The sequence below is a fragment of the Musa acuminata genome, chromosome BXJ3-6 (genome assembly GCF_036884655.1).
Source record: "Musa acuminata AAA Group cultivar baxijiao chromosome BXJ3-6, Cavendish_Baxijiao_AAA, whole genome shotgun sequence".
In the NCBI taxonomy this organism is placed as follows: domain Eukaryota; kingdom Viridiplantae; phylum Streptophyta; class Magnoliopsida; order Zingiberales; family Musaceae; genus Musa; species Musa acuminata.
In genome coordinates this window covers 1623372-1638682 of record NC_088354.1, presented here as the reverse complement: position 1 = coordinate 1638682, position 15311 = coordinate 1623372, and the positions used below count along the sequence as shown (strand labels likewise).

The 15311-nt window shown below is 37.2% G+C and overlaps 2 protein-coding genes across 8 annotated transcripts; one reads left to right on the top strand and one right to left on the bottom strand.

Annotated features, from left to right (window-relative positions):
- The first annotated feature begins 414 nt into the window (after positions 1–414).
- LOC135641736 (uncharacterized) lies at positions 415–1241 on the top strand. Its single transcript, XM_065157407.1, has one exon. The coding sequence runs from the start codon at positions 621–623 to the stop codon at positions 984–986; it is 366 nt and encodes a 121-aa protein (XP_065013479.1). The 5' UTR covers positions 415–620; the 3' UTR covers positions 987–1241.
- A 336-nt stretch (positions 1242–1577) lies between these two features.
- LOC103986541 (uncharacterized) lies at positions 1578–15194 on the bottom strand. Of its 7 annotated transcripts, none has more exons than XM_065156407.1 (15): positions 14851–15194; positions 13698–13832; positions 12662–12809; positions 12364–12446; positions 9889–9966; positions 7737–7946; positions 6902–7030; positions 6114–6767; positions 5774–5966; positions 5500–5693; positions 5248–5352; positions 5014–5153; positions 4645–4923; positions 3730–4048; positions 1578–1864 (listed from the first exon to the last, which is right to left on the bottom strand). In XM_065156407.1, the coding sequence occupies exons 1-14, from the start codon at positions 15088–15090 to the stop codon at positions 3784–3786; spliced, it is 2853 nt and encodes a 950-aa protein (XP_065012479.1). In that variant the 5' UTR covers positions 15091–15194; the 3' UTR covers positions 1578–1864; positions 3730–3783. The 7 variants fall into 7 exon arrangements, with proteins under 7 accessions (XP_065012479.1, XP_065012480.1, XP_065012483.1 ...); XM_065156408.1 differs by having other exon boundaries at positions 9889–9948; XM_065156411.1 differs by lacking the exon at positions 14851–15194 and having other exon boundaries at positions 12658–12809.
- Between the last annotated feature and the right edge of the window lie 117 nt (positions 15195–15311).

The following is a 15311-nucleotide window of genomic DNA, read 5'->3' as shown; positions in this document are numbered from 1 at the left end:
TCCAACCCGTGAATAAAGAGATCGCCACAGAAGACCGTCGGATCCGAATCCGACGGCCACGATTGGAGATTGAGAAGGCCGTGACGGTGGCCCCCGCCTCTTCTGCCCACAAGTTTATCATATGCCTTTGGCGCATCGAAGAACGTGGTCGACACGTCACCGTAGCCTAACGTTGCCTTCCGCCCATCTTTGCCCTCAGCAAATCGAATAATGCCAAGTCCGTCCCCTGTCGAGACGCGGTGTCCGAAGCGACAACCGTTACGACGGTAGTTGACAAAATTGGCCATTCTATTAATTCATTCCGTCGATTGCTGCGTGATCATAAATAAATGAAATAAGAAATAAATATCGCTGTTTTCTAATGAGATGTGCATTGTAATCATTATGACGGTTTCTTTAAAGACTGATGAGAGTGGAGATCTCGGAGGTGTAAGGGGTACTTTGGGGAGACCGACCGAGAAGTACATGCCTTTCTCTCTCTCCCTGAGGGAGCGAGAGAACGAGAGAGAGAGGGAAAGGACAAGAAAACAAAGGTTTGGCAGCAGAAGAGAATCCTGTCTTTCTTCACTTCTGCAAGAAGAGGAAGCCTCCGCTTGCTTGGGTTTGGTGGTTGGTTCCCCATGGCGATCCAAGAGAAGCTGATGCAGGCGGCGGTGGAGCACCGGTTCCACCTGGCCGTCGCCGCCGCTCTGGTCGCGGCGCTCTTCTCCCTCCTCAGCCTCGGCCCCAGCTTCTCCGCCGTGGCCGGCTTCTTCTGGCCTCTCCTCGTCTCCACCGGCTTCCTGCTCGTCGCCGTCGCCGTCCTCCTCCGGATCTCCCCGCCCCCGGGGGAGACCTCCGGGGAGGAGCTCATCAACTACGTCGCCGGCCGGCCGGAGGACGGCCAGCTAACGAGGGACTACGACGAGGCGGCGGACGGCGTGACGGATCAGCGGCGAGGAGAAGAGGCGGCGGCGGAGGACGCAGAGCGCCGCAAGTCACAGTGAGAGTGAGACAAAAGGAGATTTCCCGTGTTCCGCCGGAACTGGTTAACGCGGAGCAGGTCGCTTGCGTGGAGTGATAATGATGGGCGCGCGCCTCTGGGACCCGCCAATGGAGGGAGAGAGAGAGAGAGAGAGAGAGGAGGGTACTGTAGAACAACCGTTCCTGTGCACCGAGGAATTCGGGAATAAAAATATATGTAATCCCATAATGCACTTCTTTTCTTTTCGATGATAAAAAGACATGGCCTCTTATCGTAAGCCAAACCAATTGATGCAAAGCGTATAAATCTTCTGTTGGTATCGGACGATGTTAATGATAAGTTAGTTGTATATTATTTATGTTGGAGATCCGGTGATGCAGTTGGGGGTAAACCAGCGGGGGTGGGGCACGACGACGGCATGGGAATTCAAAGTATTCCCCGTAAAGTTGCACTCTGGAGAACATCCGCGGCTTGCTTCAAAGCCATGAGCTTGCTCTCACCTTCGTTAACATCTTGTTAGCAAAATGCTATCAGTTGCATGCATGGAAACTGTTGTTATTACAGTCGAGAAGACGAACCATCGCAGCTGATATTTCGATTTCAAGTGCTCAAATAAAAGCTTGAATGATGCATATTTATACAGAATGAAGCCAACTACGGGCCGTTTATGTTGGAAACAAAAATTTAGCTTAAATAATTTAAGAAACAATTAAGTTTACACAAGCTCGAGCTGGTAAAGATATGCATTAGAATGGCACAAAGGGAGCAACCAAATCTAAAACCCTAACTGGAGGATACACTTGAGTTCTTCAATTCTTTGGTTGGAAATACCTCTGCAAGTTCAAACTAATCTAAAGCCCTTTTCGGAATCAGCTGTAAGAACAACCCTCTTGCAGACTCCTGGAATTTGGAGAGCCACTAATTAGTATACGAGAGAATGTAAACAGCAATAATGGCTAAACAATCTCGTTGATAATGCAGTTCTAAAAGCTGACGGCCAACTTGGGCAATTTAAATCACTAGTTCAAATCCCTTATGGTGCATAAAGGCCTGTCTTCTCCTGCTCAGGGTGGCAGATCATACACCCTGTGTGCACCATGTGCTCAACCCAAAGAAAAAAAAATGAAAAAAAAAGAACTTGTGAAGCTTCGAAGTGTTAGCACAAATATTTTGTCTTACACACATTGGACAGAAAAAAAAAAAAAAAAACCAATAGTAGAAATTCACTTCCACATTGCTAATGATTAGCCCTTAGGTGAAGTAGCATCAATATGCTAAGCATTTCATGTGGCAAACATCACAATGGGTAATAAACTACATTACAAGAGCTGACAGCAGCTGATTAGTTGTTCACACAGTTAAAAAAGTATGTAAATACAAATCATACAAACAGCAAAACTAACATTATAGCACAAAGTCTATTATTTGCAAGTGGTCATTAAGAAACACTTAGTCGTTATAGTATGTTCAATTGAATATTTTCAGAATCATATTGAAATCCTGGATGATTTCTTGAGCTAGTACATATATCACATCCTAGCCATGAGTTTCTCTTGAAAATAAAAAAAATCAATGAACACTAAAGGCAAGTTAAAGGAAACTACTGTCCTTCTGCTCCGCAAGACAGATATGGTACAACCGCACAGAGTGTAGACCACAGAATATTCTAAATGAATCAATTGGGATTCAACTAAGACCACTATGTGTACTTTGAACCACAAAGTAATTTGTATTTTTTTTTTTTTTAATTACAGATGGGCTACCTGTGCTTCCTGATGCCAGTGGTTCTCATGTGACACTGCACATTTATAACAGACCAAATTGAGCAGTTGCAGAAGCTGCAAGAGATTCTTGATTTGTGAGGTTCTCAAAGTTCAAGAACGTCTAGTTTCTGGTCATGTCAAATTATAAGTAATGTGCCTTGGAGTTGAAATTATACAGCTACAGTGTCAAATGAAAGCAAAGGCATAAGAAAAGGTCCCAAACTTGGCACTCTAGATTCTAGAATCAGGTATCAAATACTGGTCAGACAATTTTTACTGATTGATGTTTGGGACCTTTTACCGATCCGATCCATGCAAACTCACTGGTATTTGAGGTTCAACCCACAACTAATGCTGGAACATATGGCTCAATACCAACAACTAGTGCTAGAACACAGTGCCGGAACTGTTTCAAATATCTCAAGGAAAACAAGCCATGTAAGAGAAGTGTCAACCTAAGAGCTAGCTAATTCGACTTTCAGTTGTCACTAGCCCTCCAGCAGCATTTAAGGTAACCAAAAAAAAAATAATGACTTACAACAGAGACAAGAACAGTATGTTGCCTGGAATACCACCATCATCCAAATTTGAATTACACCCGAATGACAATTGTTTCATTCTCTCATAACGTTAATGAATTTCAACAACAACAAGAGAAACTAAAGTTTCTAACCACACTAGCATCCCCTCGAACATGATAAAAAAACTGGATTAAGGGTTTCCACTAAATTCTATTTTTATGCACGAAATGATCATCAAAACATATTTAGGACATTAAAATTTTACGCAGTTTGTTAAACTAAAACACATGCCCGAAACAACCAACAAAAAGCAAAAAGAAAAATATAGGATGGATATGACCTGAGCCAGAAAAGGTAAAATAGGACGAATATAAACCAAGCAAAAAGCAAATAAAAGATGGATATAAACCAAGCAAAAAGTAAAACACAGGAATGATATGAACAGAAAAATAAAAATAAAATACTTGCAGCTGTAGCATACCTTGTAAAGCTTGAAAACAATACATATAAACCAGACATAAAATGAAGCTAAGTTTCATCTCCTCCTCTTCCTGCCTTTTCCTAATTGTCCAGACTTGAAAGCATACTCCTGTTCTTGGAGGAAAGCCATAGCCTTTCCATATTTCTCTGCTCTTTCTTCTTCCTGCATTAACCTACCTGTCTCTTTTAATCCAGACACAAATTGGCTATCTTTTCGTAGTTCACGTATCGCTCCTTTCTTTTCACTTTTAAGGAGCTTTTTCAATTTCTTCATCTCTGCTCTCTCTCGATCTGGATCATAATCTCTACCCTTTACAAAGCTGCAAAAAGATTTTAGATAAGAATCATATATTTGCATTTACACAAGAATTATACTGAAAGTGACAAAATGAAGAAAATTTCAATTAGTTAACTTCTAATTATACTAAATAATTTCACTTAAATAAGATATATAAACAACAAGAACCATAAAGATGCCACAACACCACCAAAGTCTTATCTCTCAATAGCTAGTTTGAAGTGAACGGTAAAGTTTGGAGTCATGTATAAGAAGAGTACACAAGCAATGTGCCCCCCAAACAGAAAGAAATAAACAAAATTGGATTTTGACCCTATCTAAGATTGCTTTGTCTTATCCACCAATCCACAAGCAATGGCACCCAAGAAATTTTAAAAGCTGAAGTGTCAGCAACACTTATATCTGTTCCTGCCAGTAACATCACTCTACTAAAGATTTGGCTTTATATACAACCTTCAAAAGATACAAAAAGCAAAGATGTTGTGAATAGTATATTTATTTACAACATAAGCACCCTATGTTCATGAACCATAAAAAGATTTGGCTTTTCCATTTATTATTATTATATATATATATGAAAAATAAATGACAAAAAACCTCAAGTTTAGTAGCACATACTTCTCTTCAAATTTTGGATTCAGTAGCTTTATTGGCACTGGCTTCTGTTTCCGCATTTGAAGCGGTTTTCTAAACATGTGATGTTCATCGGTTTTCTTCTTGATCAAATCAAGAACATCTTGCATCTTGTCTCGTAATAACCCTGGCAAGTTAGGATTTTGCAACACTTCGTGCAGCAAATTGGAAATTGGTGAGAATATTTCTGCAAAAGAGCTGAATCCTTCATAGATGATGATGAATCCTTTCAGTGTTTCTGAAACTGATGACAGAACACTGGCCCTGCCATTGAAGAAAGGGAGCATAACACAGAGAACAATGAAACATGAACATTCTTTGAGGCAAGAAACATCAAGATAACCTTGTACTTGCCTGAAAGTGTCAGTGGCAAAAAAAGGTGACTCTTCTTGCATCTCCATGACTGCAAAGAAATCAAGAGGATGTATAGCACATGTCTGATCAGTTACGTGGAGCCAAGGTTTCAGCACTCTAATCTCCATAAGATGGTTTAACTGGGAAAGAAGACAGACAACAATAGCTTTAGCAACCAGAATATCATAAGATAATCATCTTCCAGCACAAATATTTTAAGGGTGTGAAATAAACCTGTGAATGTTGTTGAAGTCCAAGTTTTAACTCTATGGAGGATGTTAACAGTGTTTGCAAGTATATTATAGCCTCAGGACAAAACTTCTGGGATTGTTTACACACCTACAGGAAGAAAAAAAAAAAAGCTTTTCTGACAACACCACCAAGTACCTTAGGTAAAAAGAATGTAATATTGATACATACAAGTGCAGCCACACATGCCAGTAATTTCAAATTAGACCAATTTAAAAACAGAGATCGCACACCTACCGAGAATACCAACGAACACAAAAAAGATCCACGTGCTGCATCTTGACCCGAGTTTATGGGACAACGCATCAGATACTCACACATCAGGAGAAGTGCAGGAGTCATAACGACATGACGAAAATCAGAGCACGGAAATACCAGTGACCAGAGCCTCAACAGAAGCAAAGTCTTCAGAGTTGGCCAGCAGCTCTTTCCTACATTACAAACAAGTTGCCCACTTTAAGATGAAGTCAATGTTCCAAACAGTAGTTAACATGATTATATGTCTCCAAACCTGGGTTCCTAATATCCTCCAGGAAGTGAGTTCGTATATGTATCAGTCGCTGCCTAGCACAAATGGCTGCAAAATAGGGGGTTTCTGCGCTCATCTCTACCAAAGGTTTAACAAGTGAATTTATAATTTTGAAATTTAATGGACTTTGAGTAGCTAAAACAGCAAAATACTGCAACAGAACACCATAGAAGATCTGCAAGTTAAAGAATCAAACGTAAGAGAACAAATTCATCCACATACATAAAATGATAAAAGCTTCAGAAAAGGAATGCCCAGTGGAACTTATATAAAGAAAAAGGCAAGGAAAATAGACAATAAATGGAAACCAAAAATGACATACTTGCATTTTCTTCCGGTTTTCTGCTGCAAGTCTTATTGAATTGTATGCTCGAATCCGATTAATGATCTCCACAACTTCATCATCTGAACGGCTATCCAGCAAGGAACATAGCTCTGTCAGGTTCTTTGGAGCTTCAATTACATAAGGAAGTTCCTTCTCTTTTGCTGGAGCCAGATTTCCAGCAGCATTCATCTCATGAGATGAACTAGTTTTCACTTCATGCAAATCCAAGGTAAGCTTATCACCAATGGCCACTTCTTTCTCATCAATGTTCTCTGTTTCTTCACCATCCATATTCAGACCGTCATCATCATCATCACTTTGCTCCCAATCTTTCATGGTGGATATATTTACATGCTCATCACCACTACCATCTTTCCCATCACCATCTCCTTCAGTATCTTCATCACCTTCTGAATCCTGGGAAGATGAATCACTTTCATCTTGATTATCTGCATCATTTTGTTCATATATGCCATCAATCCAGCCTTTTTTGCCCGTCACATCATCAGCAATGGAAAAGGAGTCTCCAAGATCATCCCCAGAAGTAGGTCTGATCTTAATTGATGCTGAATTTTGTATTTCTACATTATCATCATCACTGCCTTCATCAGTAGAATCATCGGTAGCAAGCATCCTTTCTCGACGTTGCTTCTAAAATTATTCAAAACAAGAAAAAAAAAAAAAAGAAACACTAAACAAGTTTAACATGCCACAACATCACTTCTTTAAAGAATAAAAGACATCTGAGATGTAAAACATCGTCTCTTAAAACAATGCAAGGTCACCTCCAGTTCTTCTAGACGCTCCTTTTCTTCTTGGGCTATTTCTTCTGGAGTTTTTGTCCTGTCTGATGCATGAGCTCTCCTATCTGAACCCAGCTCTTTTACAAGTTTGTCATAAGCATCAGGATGACCCTGATGGAAACAATGAACGTTAATGATGCTAACAGAAATGAGATAAATTCAGTCCTGTCAGTTTTGCAACAGCAAATGAAGGAAAAAAAGAAAAGAATTACAAAGAAAAAGCAGCAAATTGTCCAAAAGCAGTTTCATCAAATCCAAGCATCACGAAAGAGAATGCCTTGGTAAGGATGTCTTCAATAAAGGGACAGCTACTTGAAAGCTTTCTATTCAGAAAGTTGTCACCACTCCAACATAAGAAAATGACAACTTCTGACAAACAGAATCAAACAAGAAAGTTTTGCCTCCTTGACAAGTTTTGTCTGCAGCGTTACTCATGGAACACTGAAAAGTGAACTGAGATTGCTCCTTAAATGATCACACAACCTCACAAGAGTATTAATTAAATAGAAAATGGAATTAAAATCTAACAAATATTTCTTTGACAACACATGATGCATGAGAAAAACAGCTGATATAACGTTATCAATAAAAAATTGACATGAAAAAATTAATCTTGTGCTATCTCATGTTCAGTTCAATGCTTAGAAATATTCAAGAAAGCCTTTAGAGAAGTAGAAGAATTTGACTTAACAAGCAACTAAATAAGAGTTTCTGAATATGAAAAACAAAGAAAAGAAGTTATAAATGAGACACATCTGGAAAACATCATCAACACATTTAGCAAGTTTAAAGGAAGCAAGCTGTGGTGTTTACATACTTTCTCAATAAGTTTGTTGTCTGATAAACCTGATGATCCTTCTTTTAAGGACTCCCTCTTGATGTCCTTGTTCAACAAAGCCTTCAAAGCATTCATCTTACTTGGATGAGATAAAGCCTGTAGTGCCTCTGTTTGGGCCAACATACTAAAGTCTTCATCTAGCTTTGCCATTAGACTTTCATCTTCTTCTTTCTCCTTTACTTTTTGGGCCTACAATGTTTCACAAGCATAACCACATGTAAACATAAAAATAAAAAAGATCCTTTTACAACTGTATAACAATGTATGGTACCACTACCAATAACTAACATGCAAGTTTGCTCAGGCCACCTTAAGTACATTGATAACACCGATGCATGTACATATGGACATGGACTAAACAACATGATGTCATGATGAAAAAATGCCTCCAAGAATTCCAACAAAATTTAGAATCCAGATTGACATGGTAGCAGAGAACAGAGAAATATTAATAATGATTTGCAAGAGGATTAACTAATTAACATTTATTTTCTAATACTTTTAGCATGGCTATGTATACCAAATATGGAATCATGTGCTTGCCCATCCAAGCCAGACAGATGAGACCCAAATTCTACGATGAACCACATAAAATTTAGATAAAAAGTTAACCATTCAGACAATCTAAGGTGTGATTAGATTATAAAATTGTCAATGAGAAAAAGACAAAAGGCGAAAAATTAGATTAGGATGTCAAGGTGGCAGAGAAAGAGGGGACTATGAAGCTATTGTGATGCACCCCGTCTGTACTCCAAATTGGTTTAGCTGAAATTTTCCATGAACTTCAATAAATTCAATTTCTCCACAAGTAGCTATATAAGTCTATAAGTTGAGGTAGTTTATATTCTTCAGAAGATCTAAAGCAAGCAAGATAAGGGTCTCAAGCAATTGAGAGAACCATAAGTACAAGAAAATAAGAGTCAGTTGGTCAGATTCAGTCAACTACTGATATGCATGATGAACATGACAGTTACATTGCAACCAGATTTTCATCTGCTTCATAAGTTATCTCAAATGCTTTGAGACCTAACTCATCTCAGGGAGACATGATTTGTTTGATAAAAAAATGTACAACTGAGTAATATACAAGTGTTCTAAGTTTTATAGTCATAATAGGAATCTAAGTACTGTCCAGTTGAGTATCTTCATGAGCCATAAATGGCTGAGAAATTTGGTATATCAATGAATTTAGTATAATAAAAGGTAATATAGTGTCTCAAGCCTATTTCCCCCCGCTCTGATGGCAATCCAGTACAAAAACATATATTTCTTGGTCTTTTCTCCTTTCAACAGTCCGAAACATTCCAAAAATATATACTTGTATGACGATTAAATTTACTAAGGTGACTCTCATAGTCTCATGCATTGCAAATTTGTTTCCTATTTCCTAAAGCTTAATGAACTATTGTTACCTGGCAGCAAAAATTGTAATAAAAAAAATAAAGAGGCTTGTAACTTTTAATAGTCATGATAGCATTTCCATTTATTTTTAACAACCAAGTCAGTAATAATTAGTAAAAGGGCACCACATGCTCCTTGCCAATACAAAGTCTGGGAACACAGCCTTGTCACTAAAAGCAAAAAAATTATGTGATCCAATAACTGGCCCCAGGCTGCAAGGGAGCAACCTCAGTGTGGCATTAAAGTTGCCAATACATTCCATATTTCCGAAATCTTTAAGTAGAAGATGACTGGACATTTGAAACCAAGAATGGTTGAGGCACAGTACAGGCCTTTTAACTTTCAGTAGTCATAAGTAGAGTCATCAATTTTTACAATCAGGAAAATACAACATATTAGTTATGGTTAATACACAACCAATGGTGTTTATTAGCATCAACAAAAAAATACAAACTAAACAGTTAATCAGTAAGGAACCAGTAATAACCTCTATCAACACCTTTCTGTCTTTTCTCATTACATAAATTTGTTAGATAAGCCGTTTAAACATGCTGCAGAATCAGAACCACCAACGAACAATATGCAATAACGACAAATAGGATGTTGATATGATGGCTCTTAGTAAAATACACCTCAAGGATAACAAGCTTATATAAACCTAGTAACAGTATATTACAAGGAAAATAAACAAGCAACATAAAAATTCAAATCTATAATGTCTAGTACCTACCTTGTAAAATTTGCTCTTTGAGATTATCTCCATCATCACTTGCTTCTTAGATTTGTGTGTCTGCCAAGTCAGAATACTCTGTTGTGAACATCTAAAATTTAATTGAGTACAAAGCTTAATTATTATATAACTACGAAGGCATAAATGAACACATAAGCTCATTTTATTAAAGAAACACTCCAGACACAAGATTTGACAAGGTTCAAAAAAAAAAACAAGAACATGGAAAAAGGAAGTACAATCCTAACTGCCATGTTTAATTATATATGAATTCATAACCTATGCAAAGGAAACAAATGCAAATTTCATGAACATTAAAGCCCTAACTAGATCAAATGTAGACTCCATGGATCGAGATAAGAAAGCATCACTAAATTCTTAAGGTGTTCCCTGTATCTTTCTGTTTTTATGCAAATTATTTTTAGGGCAAGTTCATGAGTTATATACATGCATACACTAGATATATAGCCTTTGCGCTTGTGAGGAGGTGACTCGAATATTCAGAAGATCTCCAAAAATTTTGAAAAGCATGCACAAATCTGACTTGTTATCTCCATTTTTTAAACAATGTTTTGGAGCTTTAAGTTCAAACATTCCTCCAGTTGCCAGAATGTAAAATTGTAAAGCACTATCAGTGAAAAGTTTGACATAAAATGTGCTAAACAAACTGAACTAGATTTTATCAGATATTGATGTGATGATTGTGTAGCAATTGCATACTGATGCTAAATTTATTCACGCACGTCTAGTTTTCAGTAATATCATGTTCATCTCCAAGTAATTTTTTAATTTCTAGGGTATTACTCAGAAAGGATAATGAGTTTGGTCATTGATAATGCAAGCCTGTTTTAGGTTTTGCTTTGCATATTTAACCTGCTATTAGAAAAGTATTGCTTACATCCAAATATGAGGTTCAGATTCATCTCGCCATCTCCTGTAAGCACATTGTGAAGAGAGATCAATACTTTTTGAGATGCATTGCAAACAATTTTTTGCTTACAAGCAAGGTTTGACATGCCAAAGCATACTGCTCGGTATGGGCGGTACGAGGTCCGATAAAGGATCGATACGGATAGTACATCAATACACCCCCAGTATATGATGTGTTAGTACACTTGGTATAACTCGGTATAGCTCGGTATGTATCATACTGACAACTGGTCAATACATCGGTACAGATCGATAATGTGAACCATGCTTGTAAGCACGAGGGAATTTTTCTAAAACATACACCAAAATTTTAGTTATGTTGTGCTTTGATAATTTTAGAAAGTTTTTTGTGGATTATTAAACCTCTATTAATGAAGACTAAATAATATTAAAACAACTCAACTTGGCACTATATCATTTGTTAAACACAAAAATGGTCTTGGCACAGAAGAATCAAAACTTGTTAGACATTGAGGTTGCTCCACTATGACATGGGTGTTGACATAAGGTGGTTGAAGAACATTTTCCTAAAACTGTATGCAGGACATACAGCAGCAGACCTGCCCAGAATTGAAATGAAATACTGAAAGGATGTTGATCCAGGCTAAATCAAGATGGTAAAGGAGAAAATGAATCGGTCCAAAACTAAATAAATTGAGACATAAAAGTTTGTGATAATGTTATGAACATGAAAAAAATGAAATGAGTATTACAGTTGCTAATAACTAAAGAAAGGATTGGTTAGAAGCTTGAATAATTAAAGAACAATATGCAAAAATATTTGGTAATTAGAGATATTATATTCTGAGACATGTCAGAAAGAACCATGCAAAAAGAAGTCCAACACAAAATTAGATCAAACAGATTAGGTACAAACAAAAAAGTTCCTGAATTATGGATGGAGTATACGATTAGAGATCCAACAATTTCAGTTGAATCACCCAAAAATATCATCTCCTAATATATTAGATGAAACTTGGAATGAGCCAGAGAAGGCTGTGAATGAGGACAAATAGAAACAAACAGTGAAAGGTATAAAATTGAAAAAATTTATGCTCGAGATAAACCAGCACCAGAGGACTTCTGAACATGTTTAAGAAATTAAATTTTTGCCCCATCAACTGGTCGATCCATCAAAGGATCAATCTGCTGCTCAACCATGGTCAAAGGTTAGGCATTGAAATTTATCATCAGATTATTAAGCCAATGCAGCTGATGATATTCAATTATCTAAATCAAGAAGGCATATACTTTAAACTGATGCAATTTAACTTGTAATAAAGGACACAGAAGACAAATTCAAACTTTGAAAAATAAAATAAATGAAATTAGCAGCAACTAAGATCTATTCTTAACTTTTAGTTGCTAGAAGCCAGCCAAATCTTCATGAGTTTTTGGAAGTAAATAAAGTAACAGACAGATCAACAAAGAGATTTAGATCATTATGCCTTAAGACAGATCCAAATCACTAAAGTCACCAAATCGTCATGAGAAATTCCATAAAAAAGAAAGATATTACATTTAAATAGTGAAACAGAACATTACCTGATCCTCTCCATCAAGCAAGCTAGATTCTGAAGAATTTTGCAGAGACTGCAAGCTCAAATGTTTTGGCGATGCTAAACCACCTGGAAAACACAATTAAATTGTCTTTTATATAAAAAGGTTTATGTAAAAAAGATCATCCATGCATATGTTCAAAGTTGAAGGTACAAATCACGACCCAATTAATTGTTCCACCCAAATGATCATGGCAATAAACTGATCTATTATAGTATAGCTGTAGTTGATCATTTGTTGCATCACATAACAGTGGAATTGTAGCAAGGAAGAGCTTACTCGCCTCCATTCTTGAAATCAGCATCTTCATCATCATCTAGGGGCACTTCATCCTCAAAATCATCCTTGTCAGAGGAATGTGGCTGATCAACTGTAGTATCATCTTCCTCGTCATCGGACAAATTGTATTTGCTAGTTCTTTTCAACTTTAACTAAATAGATAGAGTAATACAACTAACATCAGATTTGAGCATATATTCGCTAATTTCCATTCACTGCTTTCTACTCTAATGATCAGACCAAAATATATGAAGAAAATCATGAAAGACTGAAATAAATATAAAGTAAATCCAAAAGCATGAATACCATTTTGAAAGAGTAGAGCTTCCATGCAAAATGGAAATTTTAACTCAGTCGATCTATCTTCTTTGGAAACCCTCACAAAAAGATGCAATTGCTTCAAAGGAATACTCTTCAACTTTAGAAACAAAAAACGCAAAGTAACTGATAATAGAACTTACATCCAAGGAACATGCTGGGGATTTGACATTTGAACCCTTTTATACCATGACCATCTCCAAAAAGACATGCCAACTGAAGTTCAACACAATTTATGAACAAAGGAGGTGCTATTTTTCCACTTTTGCTGTGTGTGTTCCCAAGTGCATTTCTAAAGGTTGGAAATTATCGACACTGCTTAAACTGAATGTAAACCAAACAAGCTGATGATATGGTATTGACGCTCCTTTTTTTATTTGCAATAATTGTATTATAGTAATAATCCATAGATACTTTTGAAAGAAATTTCCAGATGGACAATTAATATATCAGGCACTGCATCCCGATGATGGACAACTACACAAGAAAACCAATGAAGAACTGAACTTTTATAACTAAAATATAAAACCGAAGAAAAGTTGTAAGAAAGAGCCATAAGAAGTGTCACAAACACAGATGGCAATTCAACTGAACCCAAGGAGATATTATGATGATATACATTCACAGAGCTAGAAAGCTAAATGGAAATGAATCACATAATTCATTGAGTAGATTGCTGGGAAAAAGCAAGTTCAAATTAGCATATTTGAAGAAAATACAACCTGGCGCTCACGTTGAAGACGTAACACGGCTTTGTCGAATTCTTGTAGAGTATCATCCTTTTCTCCAATTCGGTTGTCCAAAAACACGGATGACTTTGCACTTTGCTCATACTCCTTCAGCAAAGTCTTCTTCCTCTGTCATCGGCAACCAAGAATCACAACAAAAGAATTGTTTCATATCTTCTCAACAACATGCCACATGTCATCATTTTAAAGTGGGGCCATAACTATGCAGTATGATATATTCAAGGAATGAAAATGATGAGAGATGAGGATGATGGAAGTTTCTTCCTCTATCTGTGAAAACTGAAGAAAAGCCAAAAGAGATGCAATTTCCAATTTCTTCTCCAAATAAGTTCCATTTTCTCTGAACGGTTAATAAATCTGTAGAACCATGAAAGAACAGAAATCTTATCCAGTAGCAGAAATTCTGAAGGTGATGAAATTTTCTTTTTCCATCCTAATTTCTTCTCCAACAAGAAGTGACTTTATTTAAACCATCAAGAACTCAATAGAATCATAAAATTCAAATGATTAGGGATGAGATAAATGATGATGAACGTTCTCTTCCTATTTTATTGGGAACCCAACGTATAGTTTCTTCTCCAACAGGTTGTTTCTTTATTTAAACTATCCGTAAAAAAAAAACTTCAAACAATAAAAGGCAAACATATTTTCGAGGAACATAAATGATAAGAGACGACATCAATGGTAATCAAAAGTTATCTTCCCAGGTCACTGAGAACCCAAGAACAGTTAAGAAGAACCCTCAAAGGCAGCTATGTACAAAAAATGAAAAAGATCTTTTCGATAAAGCAAAATGATGAAATCAGATTGATAGTCATGAAAGTTTCGTCTTTAATAAGTCTGCATCTTTCATTCAACCATCAAGAGTTCAGTAAAACCATAAAAATAACTTAAAGCAAGTTATGAAAAGCCTTTTCAAGAAACAAAGATTATGGGAGATGATAATTCATGGTGATAAAAGTGTTCTTCTCCATCAAAGTGCGTCTACCTTTAAATCATCACGAACCTCGTAGAACCATAAAAAGATAAATTCAAACAAGAAAATAAAGATGGTCTAAAGGAACGAGTAGAATTTTGGGTATATAATGATGGCAAAAGAAGAAGATGGAGGAAGAAAGTCTAGCACCTTCTCGACGGCGAGAGATCGGGAGAGACCGATACGACGCTCCTCACCCTTACGTCGCTTGCCGACGACGTCGAACTTTCTGCGAGACCATATGGTCTCGAAGGGGTTCAATGTGGGGGGCGGCTTCGCCGCCTTCATGGCAGCAGCGGCGGGGCCGGAGGGCAGACGCTTTGCCCCTTTCCCCTTCTTCTTCTTCTTCTCCTTCTTGGAGGGATCGGAGCGGGCGGCGGTCTTCGCCATTGACGGCCGGGATAAGGAAGACGTCAGTAGAGAAGACGATAGGTCGGGTTTTTAGGGTTTTATCGTGACACGATTAGCAGGGATCTGGTATGATTCGTGTGCCGTCTTGTAAGGTAACTTAAGTCGTCCCCGTAAGGTGTTAACGTAACATATAAAATATTTATGATAATTTCTACAAATAAAAAATACTATTGATGAGACTATGAATTGGAGGCCTTAAT